This window comes from Anser cygnoides, chromosome 31 (assembly GCF_040182565.1).
Source record: "Anser cygnoides isolate HZ-2024a breed goose chromosome 31, Taihu_goose_T2T_genome, whole genome shotgun sequence".
In the NCBI taxonomy this organism is placed as follows: domain Eukaryota; kingdom Metazoa; phylum Chordata; class Aves; order Anseriformes; family Anatidae; genus Anser; species Anser cygnoides.
In genome coordinates, this window is record NC_089903.1 from 2,849,069 (window position 1) to 2,873,114 (window position 24,046).

A 24,046-nucleotide genomic window follows, 5' to 3' on the forward strand; every position below is an offset into this window, starting at 1 on the left:
GGGCAGGGGGCACCAAAACACAGATCTGGGGGGCAGGAGGGGGCGGCCTCCCCTGGAGCATCTCCTCGGGATGTGCTGGGGAGGCTCAGGGGGGAATCGGCCTCCACAGCCTGAGGTGGCACCGTCCTGGTGAGAACAGGGACAGGGACATTGGGGAGGGGGACGGGGACAAGGGTGGGGACAAAGACATTGGCGACAGGGAGGGGGACGCCCCACAAATCCCTGCCCCAGGGCCATGGCAGTGACAAGGGGGAGTGGAGGCCAAGAATTTGTCCTCCTGGCTGTCCCTGTCCCTGTGTGACGCCCTGGAGGTACACACACACGTGTCCTCACCCCACTGCTCCTTGCACACCCCATGGGTGTGCAAACAGGCACGGAAAGGGTGTGGGAAGAAAGTGAAAGGGGAGGAGAAACTGAAAGTGTGAAGTCGAGGGTGGAGGCCGTGAGGCTGCAGGCGAGGCCGGAGGGGGCAAATGTAGAAGGCAGGCTCAGGATGGGCTGGGGAGGATCGCAGGGCTGCGAGCTGGAGGTCGAAGCTGCAAGACCGAGGGTTGCAGAGAAGGGGGAAGACGAGGGGAGGTCTCACCCAGCTCTGACCAAGGGTGAGAGGAAGGGAGGCTGCATGGCTGAGCCACACGCGCTGTGCCCGCAGGCTGCAGCACAACGTGCACAACCTTGACCTTTGACTGCTTCTCCTCCCACTCCAACTCCCCCACCACCACCTCTGCCACGACACCGGACCCCTCCACCGCGATGACACTGGACCCCTCCACCACGACCCCAGATCCCTCCACCGCAACCCGGGATCCCTCCACCTTGACAACCACAGACACCTCCACCACAACAACCCTGGATCCCTCCACTGTGACCCTGGACCCCTCTGCTGCAACAACCATGGGCCCCTCCGCCTCAACGACTCCAGACCCCTCCACCACAATGACCCCGGACACCTCTGCTTCAACTCCGAGCTCCTCCACCTTGATGACCCCGGACCCTTCCACCATGATGACCCCAGACCCCTCCACCTCGACCCCGAGCCACTCCACCTTAACGACCCCAGACCCCCCCACCTCAATGACCCCAGACCCCTCCACCTCAACCCCAGAGCCCTCGACCTCAATCCCGGACCCCGCCACCAAGAATCCAGCCTCCTCCACCTCGATGACCCCGGACTCCTCCACCTCGATGACCCCGGACTCCTCCACCTCGATGACCCCGGACCCCTCCACCTCTATGACCCCGGACCCCTCCACCTCGATGACCATAGACCCCTCCACCTCGACCCCGGACCCCTCCACCTCGACCCCGGACCCCTCCACCTCGACCCTGGACCCCTCCACCTCGACCCTGGACCCCTCCACCTCTATGACCCCGGACTCCTCCACCTCTATGACCCTGGACCCCTCCACCTCGACCCTGGACCCCTCCACCTCGAGCCCGGACCCCTCCACCTCTATGACCCTGGACTCCTCCACCTCTATGACCCTGGACCCCTCCACCTCGATGACCCTGGACCCCTCCACCTCAACCCCAGACCCCTCCACCTCTATGACCCCAGACCCCTCCACCTCGACCCCGGATTCCTCCACCTCAAGCCCGGACCCCTCCACCTCGATCCCGGACCACTCCACCTCGACCCCAGAGCCCTCCACCTCGACCCCAGAGCCCTCCACCTCTATGACCCCGGACGCGTCCACCTCGACCCTAGACCCCTCCACCTCGATGACCCCGGACCCCTCCACCTCGATGACCCCGGACCCCTCCACCTCTATGACCCCGGACTCCTCCACCTCTATGACCCCGGACCCCTCCACCTCGAGCCCGGACCCCTCCACCTCTATGACCCCGGATCCCTCCACCTCTATGACCCCGGATCCCTCCACCTCAACCCCGGAACCCTCCACCTCAACCCCAGACCCCTCCAGCTCTATGACCCCGGACCCCTCCACCTCGATCCCGGACCCCTCTACCTCCATCCCGGACCCCTCAACCTCAACCCCAGACTCCTCCACCTCGACCCCGGACCCCTCCACCTCTATGACCCCAGAACCCTCCACCTCGATGACCCCGGACCCCTCCACCTCGACCCCGGACCCCTCCACCTCTATGACCCCGGACCCCTCCACCTCTATGACCCCGGACCCCTCCACCTCGATCCCGGACCCCTCCACCTCTATGACCCCGGACCCCTCCACCTCGATGATCCCGGACCCCTCCACCTCGATGACCCTGGACTCCTCCACCTCTATGACCCCGGACTCCTCCACCTCTATGACCCCGGACCCCTCCACCTCTATGACCCCGGACCCCTCCACCTCGAGCCCGGACCCCTCCACCTCTATGACCCCGGATCCCTCCACCTCTATGACCCCAGATCCCTCCACCTCAACCCCGGAACCCTCTACCTGGACCCCAGACCCCTCCACCTCGATGACCCCGGACCCCTCCACCTCGATCCCGGACCCCTCTACCTCTATGACCCCAGACCCCTCCTCCTCAACCCCAGACCCCTCCACCTCGATGACCCCAGACCCCTCCACCTCGATGACCCCGGACCCCTCCACCTCTATGACCCCGGACCCCTCCACCTCTATGACCCCAGACCCCTCTACCTCTATGACCCCAGACCCCTCCTCCTCAACCCCAGACCCCTCCACCTCGATGACCCCAGACCCCTCCACCTCGATGACCCCGGACCCCTCCACCTCGATGACCCCGGATCCCTCCACCTCTATGACCCCGGATCCCTCCACCTCTATGACCCCGGATCCCTCCACCTCAACCCCGGAACCCTCTACCTGGACCCCAGACCCCTCCACCTCGATGACCCCGGACCCCTCCACCTCGATCCCGGACCCCTCTACCTCTATGACCCCAGACCCCTCCTCCTCAACCCCAGACCCCTCCACCTCGATGACCCCAGACCCCTCCACCTCTATGACCCCGGACCCCTCCACCTCTATGACCCCGGACCCCTCCACCTCTATGACCCCAGACCCCTCCACCTCTATGACCCCAGACCCCTCCACCTCGACCCCGGATTCCTCCACCTCATGCCCGGACCTCTCCACCTCGACCCCGGATTCCTCCACCTCGACCCCGGATCCCTCCACCTCAACCCCAGAGCCCTCCACCTCAATCCCGGACCCCTCCACATCTATGACCCCGGACCCCTCCACCTCGACCCTAGACCCCTCCACCTCGACCCTAGACCCCTCCACCTCGACCCTAGACCCCTCCACCGCTATGACCCCGGACTCCTCCACCTCTATGACCCCGGACCCCTCCACCTCTATGACCCCGAACCCCTCCACCTCTATGACCCCGAACCCCTCCACCTCTATGACCCCGAACCCCTCCACCTCTATGACCCCGAACCCCTCCACCTCTATGACCCCGGACTCCTCCACCTCTATGACCCCGGACCCCTCCACCTCGATGACCCCGGACCCCTCCACCTCTATGACCCCGAACCCCTCCACCTCTATGACCCCGAACCCCTCCACCTCTATGACCCCAGACTCCTCCACCTCTATGACCCCGGACTCCTCCGCCTCTATGACCCCGGACTCCTCCACCTCTATGACCCCGGACCCCTCCACCTCGACGACCCCAGACCCCTCCACCTCGATGACCCCGGACCCCTCCACCTCGATGACCCCAGACCCCTCCACCTCGATGACCCCGGACCCCTCCACCTCTATGACCCCGGATCCCTCTACCTCAATCCCAGAACCCTCCACCTCGACCCCAGACCCCTCCACATCTATGACCCCAGACCCCTCCACCTCGATGACCCCAGACCCCTCCACCTCTATGACCCCAGACCCCTCCACCTCGATGACCCTGGACCCCTCCACCTCTATGACCCCGGATCCCTCTACCTCAATCCCGGAACCCTCCACCTCGACCCCAGACCCCTCCACCTCGATGACCCCAGACCCCTCCACCTCGATGACCCCAGACCCCTCCACCTCGATGACCCCAGACCCCTCCACCTCGACCCCTGACCCCTCCACCTCGACCCCGGACCCCTCCACCTCAATGACCCCAGACCCCTCCACCTCTATGACCCCGGACCCCTCCACCTCTATGACCCCGGACCCCTCCACCTCTATGACCCCGGACTCCTCCACCTCTATGACCCCGGACCCCTCCACCTCGACGACCCCGGACCCCTCCACCTCGATGACACTGGACCCCTCCACCTCTATGACCCCGGACCCCTCCACCTCGACCCTGGACCCCTCCACCTCGAGCCCGGACCCCTCCACCTCTATGACCCTGGACCCCTCCACCTCGATGACCCTGGACCCCTCCACCTCGATGACCCTGGACCCCTCCACCTCAACCCCAGACCCCTCCACCTCGATGACCCCAGACCCCTCCACCTCGACCCCAGATTCCTCCACCTCAAGCCCGGACCCCTCCACCTCGATCCCGGACCACTCCACCTCGACCCCAGAGCCCTCCACCTCGACCCCAGAGCCCTCCACCTCTATGACCCCGGACGCGTCCACCTCGACCCTAGACCCCTCCACCTCGATGACCCCGGACCCCTCCACCTCTATGACCCCGGACTCCTCCACCTCTATGACCCCGGACTCCTCCACCTCTATGACCCCGGACCCCTCCACCTCGAGCCCGGACCCCTCCACCTCTATGACCCCGGATCCCTCCACCTCTATGACCCCGGATCCCTCCACCTCAACCCCAGACCCCTCCAGCTCTATGACCCCGGACCCCTCCACCTCGATCCCGGACCCCTCTACCTCCATCCCGGACCCCTCAACCTCAACCCCAGACTCCTCCACCTCGACCCCGGACCCCTCCACCTCTATGACCCCAGAACCCTCCACCTCAATGACCCCGGACCCCTCCACCTCGACCCCGGACCCCTCCACCTCTATGACCCCGGACCCCTCCACCTCTATGACCCCGGACCCCTCCACCTCGATCCCGGACCCCTCCACCTCTATGACCCCGGACCCCTCCACCTCGATGATCCCGGACCCCTCCACCTCGATGACCCTGGACTCCTCCACCTCTATGACCCCGGACTCCTCCACCTCTATGACCCCGGACCCCTCCACCTCTATGACCCCGGATCCCTCTACCTCAATCCCAGAACCCTCCACCTCGACCCCAGACCCCTCCACATCTATGACCCCAGACCCCTCCACCTCGATGACCCCAGACCCCTCCACCTCTATGACCCCAGACCCCTCCACCTCGATGACCCTGGACCCCTCCACCTCTATGACCCCGGATCCCTCTACCTCAATCCCGGAACCCTCCACCTCGACCCCAGACCCCTCCACCTCGATGACCCCAGACCCCTCCACCTCGATGACCCCAGACCCCTCCACCTCGATGACCCCAGACCCCTCCACCTCGACCCCGGACCCCTCCACCTCGACCCCGGACCCCTCCACCTCGACCCCGGACCCCTCCACCTCAATGACCCCAGACCCCTCCACCTCTATGACCCCGGACCCCTCCACCTCTATGACCCCGGACCCCTCCACCTCTATGACCCCGGACTCCTCCACCTCTATGACCCCGGACCCCTCCACCTCGACGACCCCAGACCCCTCCACCTCGATGACACTGGACCCCTCCACCTCTATGACCCCAGACCCCTCCACCTCGATCCTGGACCCCTCTACCTCGACCCCGGACCCCTCCACCTCTATGACCCCGGACCCCTCTACCTTGACCCCGGACCCCTCCACCTCGAGCCCGGACCCCTCCACCTCTATGACCCCGGACCCCTCCACCTCGACCCCGGACCCCTCCACCTCGACCCCAGAGCCCTCCACCTCGACAACCCCAGACCCTTCCACCTCGACAACCCCAGACCCTTCCACCTCGACGACCCCAGACCCTTTCACCTCAATGACCCCAGACCCTTCCACCCCAACAAGTCCAGACTCCTCCACCTTGATGACCCTGGACCCCTCCACTGTTACCCCAGACCCCACTACCTCCACTGTGACCCCGGACCCCACCACTTTGACAGCAACTCCGACCTCCTCCTCCCCCGCCTCGATCCCTGACTCCTCCACCTCTGCCCTTACCCCAACCGCCTCTGTCTCCACCTTAACTCCTGGCTCCTCTGTCTCCACCTCAACCCTGACCTCCTCTGTCACCCCCTCACCCCTTGACTCCTCTGCCACCCCCACCAGCAGCCCCACGAGCACTGCCACCAGCATCCCTACAAGCACTGGCTCCAGTGCCCTCACAACCGCCACCAGCACTTCTCCAGACATTTCTTCCACACCCACCACTTCTCCTAGCACAGCAACCACGAGTTCAGTGCCCACAACCATGGCCCCCACCACAACCACCACCGCGACCAGCACCACCACTTGTGCATTTTACACCACAGCGACCACCTCCATCAGCCCTAGCCACCCAGCCACGACCAACCCAATCCCGACCACCACCACAATTCTCCCTTACACTACCACCCTCATCACCACCCGTCCCTTGACCACCCCGGGTACCACCCCTACCACTGCCAGCCCCACAACCACCATCAGCACCTCGACCACCACCAGTGCCTCAACCAATGCCACGACCACGTACAGCACCACTGCCAGCCCCACGACCACCATCACAGGTGTCCCCACGACCACCACCAGCGCCACGACCTCCACCAGCGTCTCAACCAATGCCACGACTACCCCCAGCACCACTGTCAGCCCCATGACGACCATCACAGGTGTCCCCACAACCACCACCACAACCAATGCCACGACCACCATCAGTGCCTCAACCAATGCCACGACCACCTTCAGCACCACCGACAGCCCCACAACCACCACCAGAACGACCACCGTCCCCACGACCACCACCAGCACCACCACCCTATCCACGACCTTCCCTGCTACCACCACCAGCCCTGGGAGCACTGCAACCACCACAGGTGCCACAACGACCACCAGCGCCACGGCCAATGCCACAACCACTCCCAGCACCACCACCAGCCCCACAGTTGTCACCATGACCATCAACAGCCCCACAACCGCTTCTGGAGCCACCAACAACTCCACAACCACCACCAGTGCCACCACCAGCCCCATAACCTTTCCTGGTACCACCACCGTCCCAACAACTGCCACCACAGCCATCACAATGACCACCCCTGGCACCAGCACTACCACCAGTAACACAGCTACCACTATGATGACCACTGGTGCCACCAACACAACCATGAACACCACTGGCACCACCACCGCAACCACACTCTCCACCACCACCACGCTTCTGACCACCACCACCACTACGAACCCGACCACCACCACTACGAACCCGACCACCACCACTACGAACCCGACCACTACCACCACCACGACCATGACCACCACCACCACGACCACAACCACGAGCCCAACCACCACTACCCCAGGTACTGTCCCTCCCACTCTTAGCTGCCCCCAGGGCAGGTTTCTCACCCTGCACCTCCCAGCCCCACCTCACACGGTCTTTTCCAGGGGTCTGTGAAAATGGAGGCACTTGGGTCAATGGCCAATGCATGTGCCCCCCGGGATATACGGGCAACACCTGCAGTTACGGCGAGAGCAGCATCGAGACCAAAGCTGGTAGGGAGCCGTCTGCGCCCACCTCCAGCCCACGGGGGGGCAGATCTTCTTGGGAGAATCAGGAGGGGGGCTTCCTTACAGGGAGGGCAAGTCAGGAGTGACCATGGCCACAGGCATGGACCTCAACCAGGGCATGGGTCCACAGCACCCAAAGGTGTTGGCAGTGAGTTCGCCAACCTGAGTGTTATCCTGGGGAACCCAACATTGTGGGCAAGGGGATTCCCAACCAGCACAAGGTCCTACAGCACCCACAGGTGTGGGTAAGGAGTTCTCCAACCACTGTCTTGTCCTGGGGCACCAAAAGATGTGAGTAAGGAGCTCTCCAAACATCACAACCACTCCCACAGCACTCAAAGGTGCAGGCAGAAGCATAGGGCAGGGAACTACAGCTGAGGTCCAAGCAGCAGCCAGAAGCAGATCAGGAGCAGGCCCCCCCCCTTAGCACAGCTCCAGAGGCCTGGGGGCCTGCCCTTAAATGCTCCCTCTGCAGCAATAAGCAGAGGCTGGAGGGCCCAGGTGAGGCTGGTTGGGGCCGCTAAGGCTTGTTAGTGCCCTGTGGGGCTTGGGAACAATGCCCATGGTCATGCTGGGGTTGTCTTCTGCTCCTGAGTCTCATCTCCTGCCTTCCCCCAAAGAGACCAACGTGTCCGTGAGCGTGGAGCTGCGGGTCACCAACCAGGAGTTCTCCGAGGACCTCCGAAACAAAAGCTCCAACACCTACCAGAACTTCGTCCGCAGCTTCACCCAGCAGGTGTGACACTGCTCATTGCCCCATGGGGTCTTCTACGTCCTCGTTAGGGGTGTGCTTGTTTGTGGGATCCCGAGGTGGGGAAGGAACGTGAGAGGGAAGGGAGCGGGGCCCTGATACCCAGCCTGCAGCCTCCTTCTCTTCCAGATGGACGTCTTCTACCGCAACATTGAAGGCTACCAGGGCATCGAGATCCTAAGTCTGTCGTGAGTGTTGGGGTGCTGGCCTCTGGGAGAGGGTTTTGGGGTGCTCAGACTGCCATTGGGGTGCTCCAGTGGGCGTTGGGGTGCTCCATCTGGCCTCATGCTGGTCAATGATCAGGAGACATTGGGATGCTCCAATTGGCATTGGGGGTGCACCAACGGCCATTGGGGTGTTCCCTCAGTCCAGGCAGCATCGTGGTGGATCACGCTGTCATCGTCGCTCTGCTGGTAACCGCTGATACCACGGAGAAGATCAATAACATCACCAAGAATGTGAAGGAGGAGATTGTCCAAGCAGCGGCCCATCAGGAAAACTGCACTGACAACAGTGAGCCTCTGCCCCCCCAGGGACAGGGTTGGGGTCCCCAGGGATGGGGTTGGGGCCCTCCATGCCAGGGTTGAGGCCGTGGGGACAGGGTTGGGGCCTTGGGGAAAGAGTTGGGGCCTTGGGGATGGGGTTGGGGCTTCCTGGATGTGGCTGGAGCCCCGGGGATCCTTTTGGGCCTAGGCCTTGGGGGCATGGTTGGAGTCTTCTGGGGATAGGGTTGGGCCCCTGGGGAACTGTTCATGCCTCTGGGAACAAGACTGTGGCCTCTGGAGACAATGTTGTGGCCTCCTGGGGTTGGGTCCTCCATGATGGGATTGGGGCCGTGGGGAGAGGGTTGGGGCCTTGGGGATGGGGTTGGGGCTTCCTGTGTGTGGCTGGAGCCCTGGGGACCCTTTTGGGCCTAGGCCTTCGGGGCATGGTTGGATGCTGGAAGCATGGGGACATATTTGGGACTAGGCCTGGGGCAGAGTTGGGGCCTCCAGGGACAGGACCGGGGCCCTGGGGACCCCTGAGGCCTGGGGGCTCTTCCACGCAGCCTCTCCCTCTCCTTCCCAGGCAGCTTCTGCTTCAACGCCTCCGAAGTGACGATCACCCAAACCTCATTTGAGTTCAACACAACGGGTGAGCCCGCGGGGTGGGTTCTTTGCAGTAAACCATGGGTGGGGGTCCAGGGTCATATCCCCCTGGCCAACCCCTATCCCCTCCACAGCGTTTTGCCGCCAGGTTGCACCCAAGGGCTTCGAGGACTTCTACTACCCCAACACCACCAAAAGCGGCCTCAGCTGCGTGTCCAACTGCTCGGCCAACACCGCCGGCGCCATCGACTGCAATGAGGGGCAGTGCCAGCTCACCCTGAGCGGCCCCCAGTGCTTGTAAGGACCATGGGGACACCCCCAGGGACACCTCCAGTGCCCTGACGGGTGCTCTTGTCCCCACCAAAGGACCAGGGGCCGGGCTGGGGGTCTCGGCACCGCGCTCAGCCCCACATCTCTTCCCCACAGCTGCCGTGAGACCAACCTCTACTGGTACCAGGGCGATCGGTGCAAGAGCCGGGTCAGCAAGATGGCCATGGGCATGGGCCTGGCCGTAGCGGCCTTGTGCTTGGTCCTCTTCGTCCTCGCTGCCTTCTTCTTCAGGGCCAAGAGGAAGAAGTTGTCGGACAGGTGGGGAAACACCCGGGGGTGGGGAGGGGGAGGCAGTGGGCATGGGAAGACCTCCACAAGTAGAGGTCCTCCTCGGTCCGTGGAGGTCCTCCATGGAGTCTCCAGTTGTAGCGTCTCCATTCGTGGAAGTCCTCAATTGCACCCATCCATGGTGCTTGGCCCCACATCTGGTGGTCCTGATGGAGTGGGGCTTGCCCCCCCCGGTGCCTCTAAGACCCCCCAGTTGCTTACAGGCCCACTCCTGATGTCACAGCCTCTATGCCCCCCAGGTCCAGAGACCTGACAGAGACCAAGCAGCGCTGGTACGAGGAAGAGGATGAAAACTGGAGCCTCCCTGGGGGCTTCACCATTCAGAATGAAGGTATGGGGTTAGGGGGGGGAACCTACTGACTCCCATTATGGGATGATGGGATGGGGGGTTGGTGGGACCCCCAGCCGGGGCACCCCCGTTGAGCTCCTTTCACTCCACAGGTGCCCGTGAGAACACCATGCGGGTTGACCTGCAGTCCGTGGACACCTCAGCACAGGTAGGTCCACCCACCCACCCGAGGAGGGGGGAACATATGGGGGGGGCACCATCACCCCTCTCATGGTCTCACAATGTGACTCCCCCCCTCAAAAAATCCCCCCCAGGTCCAGATCCAGAGGCCAGAGAGGATCACCACTCAGCTCTGAGCAGGGAGGGGGGGGGACACCAGGATGCTACCCCGCCCCCCAAGGGACCCACACAGAATTTTGGGATACACCCCCTGCTTCTGGGGGAGTCATGACCTCAAGTTGGGGGTCGTGACCCTGCCTTTTAGGGTCATGACCCCCACCCTTCCTGTAGCATTTCATTTGGCCCCCACCTCTGCTTGCACATACTGGTCCTGGCCCTGCTCTCCTGGTGATGACATCACTTTGGGGGGCCATGATGTCATTTCCAGGGTGTTTCCCCCCACAGGTCCCTTTAAGGGTCAGGATCCCCCGTTCCTCCTGCATAGTTCTGGACCCCTTCCAATTCAAATAAATAACTATCAAGTCACTGGTGTCACTGGTTTGTACGGGGATGGCCGGACCTGCTCCAATTCCCCAGAAATAACTACCCAGTTGCTGATGGCACTGGTTTGTACTGGGATGGCTCCAGCATGCCTGGGGCTGTTAATTCCTTGCCCTGGGGCAGCCCGAGGTGAGGATGCGTGGCTCCTCCCTGCAGAGGGGCAAAGTTCCCCACTGCCACTCCTGCCTCGGGCATGGCTCCGCACTGGGATGCTGCTGGCAGCGCCGCGGGGCTGGGGGTTGCCAAGATGGGGTCTTGCACCCGGGCCTTCCTCCTCCTCTTCCTCCTCCTCCTCCGCGGGATGGCAGCGGGTGAGTGCAGCCCAGGCAGGGGGCACCGAAACGCAGCCGTGGGGGGTGGGAAGGGGGCAGCCTCCCCTGAGGCATTCTCTTGGGGTGTGTTGGGGACGCTCGGGGGAAATCAGCCTCCACAGCCCGAGGTGACACCATACTGGCAGGGATGGGGACAGGGACACTGGGGACAGGGATGGAGAAAAGGATGGGGAGAAGGACATTGGGGAAGGGGAGGGGGACACCACACAACTCCCTTCCCTGGGGTGCCGGCAGTGACAAGGGGGAGTGGAGGCCAAGAATTTGTCCTCCCGGCTGTCTGTCCTCACGTGAAGCTCCCGAGGTGCCCGCGTGCGTCCTCACCCCACCGCGCCTTGCACACCCCACGGGTGTGTGAATGGGCACGGGGAGGGCGTGGGGAGAAAGTGAAAGGGAGGCAGAAGGTGGAGGGGTGAGGACACAGGGAAGGAAGGACGGGGAAAAGGGAAAGTTGGAGGGCAAGGTGGGGCTGCTGCGGGGGGCAGAGGGTGGGCAGCTCACGTGGGAGGGTGACCCGCAGGAGAGGCGAGAAACTGGACTGCAAGGAAGGGAAGGGAACAGGGAAGTCCTCGCCCACATCTGAGAGGTGATAACGCCAGGGGGGATTTGGCTGAGATGCACTCATGTTGTATGCAGACACCACCTGGAGCCCAGACACAACCACCACCTCGAGCACAACCACCACCACCACCTCGAGCCCGACCGCCACCACCACCACCTCGAGCACAACCACCACCACCACCTCGAGCCCGATCACCACCACCACCTCGAGCACGACCACCACCACAGCCTCGAGCCCGAGCACCACAACCATGACCAAAACGACCACCACCACCACCTCGAGCCCAACCACCACCACCACGATGAGCCTGACCACAACCACCACCACCTCAAGCCCGACCACCACGACCACCACCTCGAGCCCAACCACAACCACCACCACCATGAGCCCGACCACCACCACCACCACCTCGAGCCCGACCACCACCACCACCTCGAGCACGACCACCACCACAGCCTCGAGCCCAACCACCACAACCACGACCCCAACCACCACCACCACCACCTCGAGCCCGACCACCACAACCACCACCTCGAGCCCGACCACCACCACCACCTCGAGCACGACCACCACAACCACGACCCCAACCACCACAACCACCACCACCACCACCTCAAGCCCAACCACCACAACCACGACCCCAACCACCACCACCACCTCGAGCCCAACCACCACTACCACCACGAGCTCGACCACCACCACCACCTCAAGCCTGACTACCACAACCACGACCCCAACCACAACCACCAGCACCACCACCTCGAGCACGACCACCACCACCACGACCCCAAACACCACAACCACCACCACCACCACCTCGAGCCCAACCACCACAACCACGACCCCAACCACCACCACCACCACGAGCCCCACCACCACCACCACCACCACCACGAGCCTGACCACCACCACCACCATGAGCCCAACCACCACCACCACCACGAGCCCGACCACAACCACCACCACGAGCCTGACCACCACCACCACCTCAAGCCCGACCACCACCACCACCTCGAGCATGACCACCACCACCACCTTGAGCCCGACCACAACCACCACCACCATGAGCCCGTCCACCACCACCACCACCTCGAGCCCGATCACAACCACCACCTCGAGCCCGACCACCACCACAGCCTCGAGCCCAACCACCACAACCACGACCCCAACCACCACCACCACCACCTTGAGCCCAACCACCACCACCACGAGCCAGACCACCACCACCACCTCGAGCCCAACCACCACAACCACCACCTCGAGCCCGACCACCACCACCACCTCGAGCACGACCACCACAACCACGACCCCAACCACCACAACCACCACCACCACCACCTCAAGCCCAACCACCTCAACCACGACCCCAACCACCACCACCACCTCGAGCCCAACCACCACTACCACCACGAGCCCGACCACCACCACCACCTCAAGCCTGACTACCACAACCACGACCCCAACCACCACAACCACCAGCACCACCACCTCGAGCACGACCACCACCACCACGACCCCAAACACCACAACCACCACCACCACCACCTCGAGCCCAACCACCACCACCACCACCACCACGAGCCTGACCACCACCACCATGAGCCCAACCACCACCACCACCACGAGCCCGACCACAACCACCACCTCGAGCCCGACCACCACCACCACCTCAAGCCCGACCACCACCACCACCTCGAGCATGACCACCACCACCACCTCGAGCCCGACCACCACCACAGCCTCGAGCCTGAGCACCACAACCACGACCCCAACCACCACCACCACCACCACCTCGAGCCCGACCACCACCACCACCACCTCGAGCCCGACCACCACCACCACCACCACCTCGAGCACAACCACCACAACCACGACCCCAACCACCACAACCACCACCACCTCAAGCCCGACCACCACAACCATGACCCCAACCACCACAACCACCACCACCACCTCGAGCACAACCACCACAACCACGACCCCAACCACCACAACCACCACCACCACCACCTCGAGTCCGACCACCACAACCACAACCCCAACCACCACCACCACCACCACCGCCACCTCGAGCGCGACCACCACAACATCGACCCCAACCACCACCACCACCACCACCGCCACCTCGAGCGCGACCACCACAACATCGACCCCAACCACCACAACCACCACCACCACCACCTCGAGCCCGTCCACCACCACCACCACCTTGAGCCCAACTAGCACCACCGTGAGCCCGACCACCACAACCACGACCCCAACCACCACCACCACCACCTCGAGCGCGACCACCACAACCACGACCCCAACCACCACAACCACCACCACCACCACCTCGAGCCCGACCACCACAACCACGACCCCAACCACCACAACCACCACCACCACCACCACAAGCCCAACCACCACCACCATGAGCCCGACCACCACCACCACCCTGAGCCCGACCAAAACCACCACAAGCCCGACCACCACCACCACCACCTCGAGCCCGACCACCACCACCTCGAGCCCGACCACCACCACCACAACCCCAACCACCACCACCACCTTGAGCCCGACCACCACAACTACGACCCCAACCATCACCACGACCACAAGCCCGACCACCACCATGAGCCCGACCACCACAACATCGACCCCAACCACCACCACCACCACCACCGCCACCTCGAGCGCGACCACCGCAACATCGACCCCAACCACCACAACCACCACCACCACCACCTCGAGCCCGACCACCACAACCACGACCCCAACCACCACAACCACCACCACCACCTCGAGCCCGACCACCACAACCACGACCCCAAGCACCACCACCACGTCGAGCCCGACCACCACCACCACCTCGAGCACGACCACAACCACAGCCTCGAGCCCGAGCACCACTACCACCACCGTGAGCCCGACCACCACAACCACGACCCCAACCACCACCACCACCACCTTGAGCCCCACCACCACAACCACGACCCCAACCACCACCACCACGTCGAGACCGACCACCACTACCACCTCGAGCCCAACCACCACTACCACTACTCGCTCCACCACCACCATGACCACCACCCCAGGTACCACCCTTCCCACCTTTGGCTGCCCACAGGGCAGGTTCCTCGGCCTGCACCTCCCAGCCCCACCTCACCTCGTCTTTTCTAGGGGTCTGTGAAAATGGAGGCACTTGGGTCAATGGCCAATGCATGTGCCCCCCGGGATATACGGGCAACACCTGCAGTTACGGCGAGAGCAGTATTGAGACCAAAGCGGGTAAGGAGCCATCTGCGCCTACCTTCAGACCACGGGGGGGCAAATCTTCTGGGAAGAACCAGGAGGGGGGCTTCCTCACGGGGAGGGCATGGTTTCTGAGCAGGGCACGAACACATAGCACCCTAAGGTGTTGGCAGTGAGTTTTCTAACCATGGCGTTATCATGGAGCACCCAACGTTGTGGGAAAGGTGTTTCCCAACAAGCACAAGGTCCTACAGCACCCAAAGGTGGGGGTAAGAAGTTCCCCAAACACCACAAGGTCCCACAGCACCCAAAGGCGCAAGGAGAAGCATGGGACAGGGGACCACAGCTGAGGTCCAAACAGTGGCAGCCAAAGATCAGGTCCCCCCTTAGCACAGCTCCAGAGGCCTGGGGGCCTGCCCTTAAATGCCCCTCCTGCAGCAGTAAGCAGAGGCTGGAGGGCCCAGGTGAGGCTGGTTGGGGCCGCTAAGGCTTGTTAGTGCCCTGCAGGGCTCAGCAGAAATGCTCAGGCTGTTGGGGTTGTCTTCTCCTGCTCCTGGGTCCCATCTCCTGCCTTCCCCCAAAGAGACCAACGTGTCCGTGAGCGTGGAGCTGCGGGTCACCAACCAGGAGTTCTCCGAGGACCTCCGAAACAAAAGCTCCAACACCTACCAGAACTTTGTCCACAGCTTCACCCAGCAGGTGGGACGCTGCTTGTTCCCCTATGGGGTCTTCTCCGTCCTCGTTAGGGGTGTGCTTGTTTGTGGGATCCCCGAGGTGGGGAAGGAACGTGAGAGGGAAGGGAGTGGGACCCTGATACCCAGCCTGCAGCCTCCTTCTCTTCCAGATGGACGTCTTCTACCGCAACATTGAAGGCTACCAGGGCATCGAGATCCTGAGTCTGTCGTGAGTGTTGGGCTGCTGGCCTCTGGGAGAGGGTTTTGGGGTGCTCGGACTGCCATTGGGGTGTTCCAGTGGGCATTGGGGTGCTCCAACTGGCCTCATGCTGGTCAATGATCAGGAGACATTGGGATGCTCCAATTGGCATTGGGGGTGCACCAACGGCCATTGGGGTGTTCCCTCAGGCCAGGCAGCATCGTGGTGGATCACGCTGTCATCGTCGCTCTGCTGGTGACCGCCGATACCACGGAGAAGATCAATAATGTCACCAAGAATGTGAAGGAGGAGATTGTCCAAGCAGCGGCCCATCAGGAAAACTGCACTGACAACAGTGAGCCTCTGCCCGCCCAGGGACAGGGTTGGGGTCCCCTGGGATGGGGTTGGGGCCCTCCATGACAGGGTTGGGGCCCTTCGGACCCCTTCGGGCCTAGGCCTTGGGGGCATGGTTGGAGTCTTCTGAGGATAGGGTTGGGGCCCTGGGGAACCATTCAGGCCTGGCCTTGGGGACAAGGTTGTGGCCTCTGGGGACAGGCTTGGGGCCCTTTGGACAGGGTTGGGGCATCCTGGACATGGTTGAGGCCCTGGGGATCCATTCAGGCCTAGGCCTGGGGCAGAGTTGGGGCCTCTGGGGACAGGACTGGGGCCCTTGGGACCCCTGAGGCCTAGGAGCTCTTCCACATGGCCTCTCCCTCTCCTTCCCAGGCAGCTTCTGCTTCAACGCCTCCAAAGTGATGATCACCCAACCCTCGTTTGAGTTCAATGCAACGGGTGAGCCCGCGGAGTGGGTTGTTTGGAGTAAACCATGGGTGGGGGTCCAGGGGCATCTCCCCCTGGCCAACCCCTATCCCCTCTGTAGCGTTTTGCCGCCAGGTCGCACCCAAGGGCTTCGAGGACTTTTACTACCCCAACACCACCAAAAGCGGCCTCAGCTGTGTGTCCAACTGCTCGGCCAACACCGCCGGCACCATTGACTGCAACGAGGGGCAGTGCCAGCTCACCCTGAGCGGCCCCCAGTGTTTGTAAGGACCATGGGGACACCCTCAGGGACACCTCCAGGGCCCTGACGGGTGCTCTTGGCGCCACCAAAGGACCAGGGGCCGGGCCGGGGGTTTCAGCACCGCGCTCAGCCCCACATCTCCTCCCCACAGCTGCCGTGAGACCAACCTCTACTGGTACCAGGGCGATCGGTGCAAGAGCCGGGTCAGCAAGATGGCCGTGGGCATGGGCCTGGCCGTGGCAGCCTTGTGCTTGGTCATCTTCATCCTCGCCGCCTTCCTCTTCAGGGCCAAGAGGCAGAAGTTGTCAGACAGGTGGGGAAACCCCGGGGGGTGGGGAGGGGAGGCAGTAGGCATGGGAGGACCTCCACAAGTAGAGGCCCTCCTCTGTCCATGGAGGTCCTCCATGGAGTCTCCAGTTGTAGAGTCTCCATTCATGGAAGTCCTCAAGCGCACCCATCCATGGTGCTTGACCCCAGCTCTGGTAGTCCTGATGGAGTGGGGCTTGCCCCCCCCGGTGCCTCTAAGACCCCCCAGTTGCCTCCAGACCCACTCCCGATGTCACAGCCTCTATACCCCCCCAGGTTCAGCGACCTGATGGAGACCAAGCAGCACTGCTATGAGGAAGAGGATGAAAACTGGAGCCTCCCTGGGGGCTTCACCATCCAGAATGAAGGTATGGGGTTGGGGTGGGGGGGGAACACACTTATGGGATGGGGGGCTGGTGGGACCCCCAGCCGGGGCACCCCCATTGAGCTCCTTCACCCCACAGGTGCCCATGAGGACACCATGCGGGTTGACCTGCAGTCCGTGGACACCTCGGCACAGGTAGGTCCCCCACCCACCCGAGGAGGGGGGAACATATGGGGGGGCACCATCACCCCTCTCATGGACTCACCATGTGACTCCCCCCCTCAAAAAATCCCCCCCAGGTTCACATCCAGAGGCCGGAGAGGATCACCACTCAGCTCTGAGCAGGGAGCGGGGAACACCAGGATGCTATCCCCCGCCAAGGGACCCACACAGCACTTTAGGATACCCCCCTCCTTTTGGGGGGGGGGTCATGACCTCAAGTTGGGGATCGTGGCCCTCCCTTTTAGGGTCACGACCCCCACCCTTCCTGTAGCACTTCATTTGGCCCCCACCTCTGCTTGCACATACTGGTCCCGGCCTTGCTCTCCTGGTGATGACCTCACTTTGGGAGCCATGACGTCATTTCCAGGGTGTTTCCCCCCCACACAGGTCCCTTTAAGGGTCAGGATCCCCCCTTCCCCCTGCATAGGGCTGGACCCCCTCCAATTCAAATAAATAACTATCAAGTCACTGGTGTCACTGGTTTGTACGGGGATGGCCGGACCTGTTCCAATTCCCCAGAAATAACTACCCAGTTGCTGATGGCACTGGTTTGTACTGGGATGGCTCCAGCATGCCTGGGGCTGTTAATTCCTTGCCCTGGGGCAGCCCGAGGTGAGGATGCGTGGCTCCTCCCTGCAGAGGGGCAAAGTTCCCCACTGCCACTCCTGCCTCAGGCATGGCTCCGCACCGGGATGCTGCTGGCGGCACCGCGGGGCTGGGGGTTGCCAAGATGGGGTCTTGCACCCGGGCCTTCCTCCTCCTCTTCCTCCTCCTCCTCTACGGGGTGGCAGCGGGTGAGTGCAGCCCAGGCAGGGGGCACCGAAACACAGTCGTGGGGGGTGGGAAGGGGGCAGCCTCCCCTGAGGCATTCTCTTGGGGTGTGTTGGGGACGCTCAGGGAAAATCAGCCTCCACAGCCTGACGTGACACCATACTGGCGGGGATGGGGACAGGAACAGTGGGGACAGGGACGGAGAGAAGGACATTGGGGACGGGGAGGGGGACACCACACAACTCCCTTCCCTGGGGTGCCGGCAGTGACAAGGGGGAGTGGAGGCCAAGAATTTGTCCTCCCGGCTGTCTGTCCTCACGTGAAGCTCCCGAGGTGCCCGCGTGCGTCCTCACCCCACCGCGCCTTGCACACCCCACGGGTGTGTGAATGGGCACGGGGAGGGCGTGGGGAGAAAGTGAAAGGGAGGCAGAAGGTGGAGGGGTGAGGACACAGGGAAGGAAGGACGGGGAAAAGGGAAAGTTGGAGGGCAAGGTGGGGCTGCTGCAGGGGGCAAAGTGCAGGCAGCTCACGTGGGAGGGTGACCGGGAGGAGAGGCGAGAAACTGGACTGCGAGGAAGGGAAGGGAACAGGGAATTCCTCGCCCACATCTGAGAGGTGATAACGCCAGGGGGGATTTGGCTGAGCTGCACTCATCTTGTATGCAGGCACCACCATCTCGAGCACAACCACCAACACCACCACGAGCCCGACCAGCACCACAACCTCAAGCCCAACCACCACCACCGCAACCACCTCGAGCCAGACCCCCACCACCACCTACAGCCTGATCACCACCACCACCTACAGCCCGACCACCACCATGTTGAGCCCAACCACCACAACAACCACCACCACCACCACCTCAGGCACAACCACCACCACCACCCCCACCTTGAGCCCGACCACCACAACCATGACCCCAACCACCACAACCACCTCAAGCCCAACCACCACCACCACAAGCCCAACCACCACCACCACCACAAGCCCGATCACCACAAGCCCAACCACAACCACCACCCCCTCGAGCCTGACCACCACCACCACCACCACCTCGAGCCCGACCACCACCACCACCACCACCACGAGCCTGACCACCACCACCACCACCACAAGCCCGACCACCACCACCACCACCTCAAGCCCGACCACCACCACCACGAGCCCGACCACCACCAGCACCTCGAGCACGACCACCACCACAGCCTCGACCCTGACCACCACCACCACCTCGAGCCTGACCACCACAGCCACGACCCCAACCACCACAACCACCACCACCACCACCTCTAGCCCAACCACCACCACCACCACAAGCCCGATCACCACCACCACCTTGAGCCCAACCACCACAACTATGACCATAACCACCACAACCACCTCAAGCCCGACAACCACCACCACAAGCCCAACCACCACCACCACAAGCCCGATCACCACAAGCCCAACCACAACCACCACCACCTCAAGCCCAACCACCACCACCATGAGCCCAACCACCACCACCACCTCAAGCCCGACCACCACCACCACCACCATGAGCCCGTCCACCACCACCACCACCTCGAGCCCGACCACCACCACCACAACCACCTCGAGCCCAACCAGCACAACCACCACCTTGAGCCCAACCACCACCACCACTACCACGAGCCCGACCACCACCACCACCTTGAGCCCGACCACCACCACCACCACCACAAGCCTGACCACCACCACCACCTCAAGTCCGACCACCACTACCACCATGAGCCCAACCACCACTACCACCTCGAGCCCGACCACCACCACCACCACGAGCCCGACCACCACCACCACCTCGAGCCCGACCACCACCACCACCACAAGCCCGACCACCACCACCACCACCACAAGCCTGACCACCACCACCACCTCGAGCCTGACCACCACTACCACCTCAAGCACGACCACCACTACCACTACAAGCCCGACCACCACCACCACCACCACCACGAGCCCGACCACCACCACCACCTCGAGCTCGACCACCACCACCACCTCGAGCCCGACCACAACTACCACCACCACCACGAGCCCGACCACCACCGCCACCACAAGCCCGACCACCACCACCGCCACCACAAGCCCAACCACCACCACCACCACGACAAGCCTGACCACCACCACCACCACGAGCCCGACCACCACTACCACCTCGAGCCCGACCACCACCACCACCTCGAGCCTGACCACCACTACCACTACTCGCTCCACCACCACCACGACCACCACCCCAGGTACCACCCTTCCCACCTTTGGCTGCCCACAGGGCAGGTTCCTCGGCCTGCACCTCCCAGCCCCACCTCACCTCGTCTTTTCTAGGGGTCTGTGAAAATGGAGGCACTTGGGTCAATGGCCAATGCGTGTGCCCCCGGGATATACAGGCAACACCTGCAGTTACGGCGAGAGCAGTATTGAGACCAAAGCGGGTAAGGAGCCATCTGCGCCCACCTTCAGACCACGGGGGGGCAAATCTTCTGGGAAGAACCAGGAGGGGGGCTTCCTCACGGGGAGGGCATGGTTTCTGAGCAGGGCACGAACACATAGCACCCTAAGGTGTTGGCAGTGAGTTTTCTAACCATGGCGTTATCATGGAGCACCCAACATTGTGGGAAAGGTGTTTCCCAACAAGCACAAGGTCCTACAGCACCAAAGGTGGGGGTAAGAAGTTCCCCAAACACCACAAGGTCCCACAGCACCCAAAGGCGTAAGGAGAAGCATGGGGCAGGTGACCACAGCTGAGGTCCAAACAGTGGCAGCCAAAGATCAGGTCCCCCCTTAGCACAGCTCCAGAGGCCTGGGGGCCTGCCCTTAAATACTCCCTCTGCAGCAATAAGCAGAGGCTGGAGGGCCCAGGTGAGGCTGGTTGGGGCCGCTAAGGCTTGTTAGTGCCCTGTGGGGCTTGGGAACAAGGCCCATGGTCATGCTGGGGTTGTCTTCTGCTCCTGAGTCCCATCTCCTGCCTTCCCCCAAAGAGACCAACGTGTCCGTGAGCGTGGAGCTGCGGGTCACCAACCAGGAGTTCTCCGAGGACCTCCGAAACAAAAGCTCCACCGCCTACCAGAACTTCGTCCGCAGCTTCACCCAGCAGGTGAGACAATGCTAGTTCCCCTATGGGGTCTTCTCCGTCCTCGTTAGGGGTGTGCTTGTTTGTGGGATCCCCGAGGTGGGGAAGGAACATGAGAGGGAAGGGAGTGGGACCCTGATACCCAGCCTGCAGCCTCCTTCTCTTCCAGATGGACGTCTTCTACCGCAACATTGAAGGCTACCAGGGCATCGAGATCCTGAGTCTGTCGTGAGTGTTGGGCTGCTGGCCTCTGGGAGAGGGTTTTGGGGTGCTCGGACTGCCATTGGGGTGTTCCAGTGGGCATTGGGGTGCTCCAAGAGGCATTGGGGTGCTCCAACTGGCCTCATGCTGGTCAATGATCAGGAGACATTGGGATGCTCCAACTGGCATTGGGGGTGCACCAATGGCCATTGGGGTGTTCCCTCAGGAACGGCAGCATCATGGTGGATCACGCCATCGTCGTCACTCTGCTGGTGACCGCCGATACCACGGAGAAGATCAATAATGTCACCAAGAATGTGAAGGAGGAGATTGTCCAAGCAGCGGCCCATCAGGAAAACTGCACTGACAACAGTGAGCCTCTGCCCGCCCAGGGACAGGGTTGGGGTCCCCTGGGATGGGGTTGGGGCCCTCCATGACGGGATTGGAGCCCTCTGTCATGGGGTTGTGCCCTCCATGACAGGGTTGGGGCCCTTCGGACCCCTTCGGGCCTAATCCTTGGGGGCATGGTTGGAGTCTTCTGAGGATAGGGTTGGGGCCCTGGGGAACCATTCGGGCCTGGCCTTGGGGACAAGGTTGTGGCCTCTGGGGACAGGCTTGGGGCCCTTTGGACAGGGTTGGGGCATCCTGGACATGGTTGAGGCCCTGGGGATCCATTCAGGCCTAGGCCTGGGGCAGAGTTGGGGCCTCCGGGGACAGGGTTCGTGCCCTGGGGATCCCTGAGGCCTAGGAGCTCTTCCACACGGCCTCTCCCTCTCCTTCCCAGGCAGCTTCTGCTTCAACGCCTCTGAAGTGATGATCACCCAAACCTCATTTGACTTCAATGCAACAGGTGAGCCCGTGGGGTGGGTTGTTTGTAGTAAACCATGGGTGGGGGTCCAGAGGCATCTCCCCCTGGCCAACCCCTGTTCCCTTTGCAGCATATTGCCGCCAGGTTGCACCCAAGGGCTTCGAGGACTTCTACTACCCCAACACCACCAAAAGCGGCCTCAGCTGTGTGTCCAACTGCTCGGCCAACACCGCTGGCACCATCGACTGCAACGAGGGGCAGTGCCAGCTCACCCTGAGCGGCCCCCAGTGTTTGTAAGGACCATGGGGACACCCTCAGGGACACCTCCAGGGCCCTGACGGGTGCTCTTGGCCCTACCAAAGGACCAGGGGCTGGGGTGAGGGTCTCAGCACCGTGCTCAGCCTCTCATCTCCTCCCCACAGCTGCCGTGAGACCAACCTCTACTGGTACCAGGGTGATCGGTGCAAAAGCCGGGTCAGCAAGATGACCGTGGGTCTGAGCGTGGCCGTGGCGGCCTTGTGCTTGGTCATCCTCGTTCTCACCATCTTCCTCTTCAGGGCCAAGAGGCCAAAGTCATCTGAGAGGTGGGGGGATCCTGCAGAACTGGGGGGGAGGAGGCAGTGGGCACAAGAGGGGACCTGGAGGAAGGGCTGATGGTGGGTGGTGGGTGGGGTGAGGGAGAGGCAGCTGGACGGGAAAGCCCGGGCGGTGGTTGAGATCCTCCATCTGTGGTAGACCTTCCACCCATGGTTGTCCTCCACCCATGGATGTCCTCCACCCATGGATTTCCTCCATCCATGGAGTCTCCAGTTGTAGAGTTGCCATCCATGGAGGTTCTCAAGCACACCCATCTTGGCTGCTTGGCCCCACCTCTGGTGGCCCCAATGGGTAGGGGCTTGGCCCTCCTGGTGCCTCCTGGATCCCCCCGGTGCCTGCTGCCCCCCCCAGTGCCTCCTGCCCCCCCCCCCCCTCCCAGTGTCACAGTCCCACGGCATCCCATCCCATTCCAGTGCCAGCGACCTGAAGGAGGACAAGGAGAACTGGTATGAGGAAATGAATGAAAGCTGGAGCCCACCCAGAGCACTTCATCATCCAAAATGAAGGTACGATGGGGTGAAGGGGGGGAGGGGTGGGAGGGACCCCCGCACCCGGGGCACCCCCGTGGAGCTCCATCGCCCCAAAGGTGCCCATTATACAATGTGGGTTGACCTGAAGTCC

General features: G+C 62.9%; 3 protein-coding genes across 3 annotated transcripts; all 3 read left to right on the forward strand.

The window, feature by feature from the left end:
* Window positions 1-753: 753 nt before the first annotated feature.
* LOC136787818 (uncharacterized) lies at window positions 754-1,933 on the forward strand. Its single transcript, XM_066985146.1, has 2 exons — window positions 754-1,819; window positions 1,926-1,933. Exons 1-2 carry the CDS (start codon window positions 754-756, stop codon window positions 1,931-1,933), a joined length of 1,074 nt encoding a protein of 357 aa, XP_066841247.1.
* A 3,866-nt stretch (window positions 1,934-5,799) lies between these two features.
* Window positions 5,800-11,067, forward strand: LOC125181740 (mucin-3A-like). The gene is made up of 11 exons (XM_066985163.1): window positions 5,800-7,414; window positions 7,500-7,607; window positions 8,243-8,358; window positions 8,503-8,561; window positions 8,741-8,886; window positions 9,442-9,507; window positions 9,596-9,758; window positions 9,888-10,049; window positions 10,319-10,410; window positions 10,521-10,576; window positions 10,683-11,067. The coding sequence occupies exons 1-11, from the start codon at window positions 5,899-5,901 to the stop codon at window positions 10,722-10,724; spliced, it is 2,526 nt and encodes an 841-aa protein (XP_066841264.1). The 5' UTR covers window positions 5,800-5,898; the 3' UTR covers window positions 10,725-11,067.
* An 826-nt stretch (window positions 11,068-11,893) lies between these two features.
* LOC136787819 (mucin-2-like) lies at window positions 11,894-22,047 on the forward strand. The gene is made up of 15 exons (XM_066985147.1): window positions 11,894-15,056; window positions 15,142-15,249; window positions 15,797-15,912; window positions 16,058-16,116; window positions 16,296-16,441; window positions 16,813-16,878; window positions 16,967-17,129; window positions 17,259-17,420; window positions 17,690-17,781; window positions 17,878-18,006; window positions 18,635-18,754; window positions 19,397-20,989; window positions 21,075-21,181; window positions 21,728-21,843; window positions 21,989-22,047. Exons 1-14 carry the CDS (start codon window positions 12,041-12,043, stop codon window positions 21,743-21,745), a joined length of 5,895 nt encoding a protein of 1,964 aa, XP_066841248.1. The 5' UTR covers window positions 11,894-12,040; the 3' UTR covers window positions 21,746-21,843; window positions 21,989-22,047.
* Window positions 22,048-24,046: the final 1,999 nt, after the last annotated feature.

What these genes read in the sequence shown, in the direction of transcription:
- LOC136787819 (XM_066985147.1), top strand. Translation starts at nt 12,041, where the DNA reads ATGTTGTATGCAGACACCACCTGGAGCCCAGACACAACCACCACCTCG. An exon ending in CACCATGACCACCACCCCAG is followed by an intron (nt 15,057 to 15,141) that starts GTACCACCCTTC and finishes CGTCTTTTCTAG; the next exon opens with GGGTCTGTGAAAATGGAGGC. An exon ending in CTGAGCGGCCCCCAGTGTTT is followed by an intron (nt 17,130 to 17,258) that starts GTAAGGACCATG and finishes TCCTCCCCACAG; the next exon opens with CTGCCGTGAGACCAACCTCT.
- LOC125181740 (XM_066985163.1), top strand. Translation starts at nt 5,899, where the DNA reads ATGACCCCAGACCCTTCCACCCCAACAAGTCCAGACTCCTCCACCTTG. An exon ending in ATTTGAGTTCAACACAACGG is followed by an intron (nt 9,508 to 9,595) that starts GTGAGCCCGCGG and finishes TCCCCTCCACAG; the next exon opens with CGTTTTGCCGCCAGGTTGCA. An exon ending in CCGTGGACACCTCAGCACAG is followed by an intron (nt 10,577 to 10,682) that starts GTAGGTCCACCC and finishes AATCCCCCCCAG; the next exon opens with GTCCAGATCCAGAGGCCAGA.
- LOC136787818 (XM_066985146.1), top strand. Translation starts at nt 754, where the DNA reads ATGACACTGGACCCCTCCACCACGACCCCAGATCCCTCCACCGCAACC.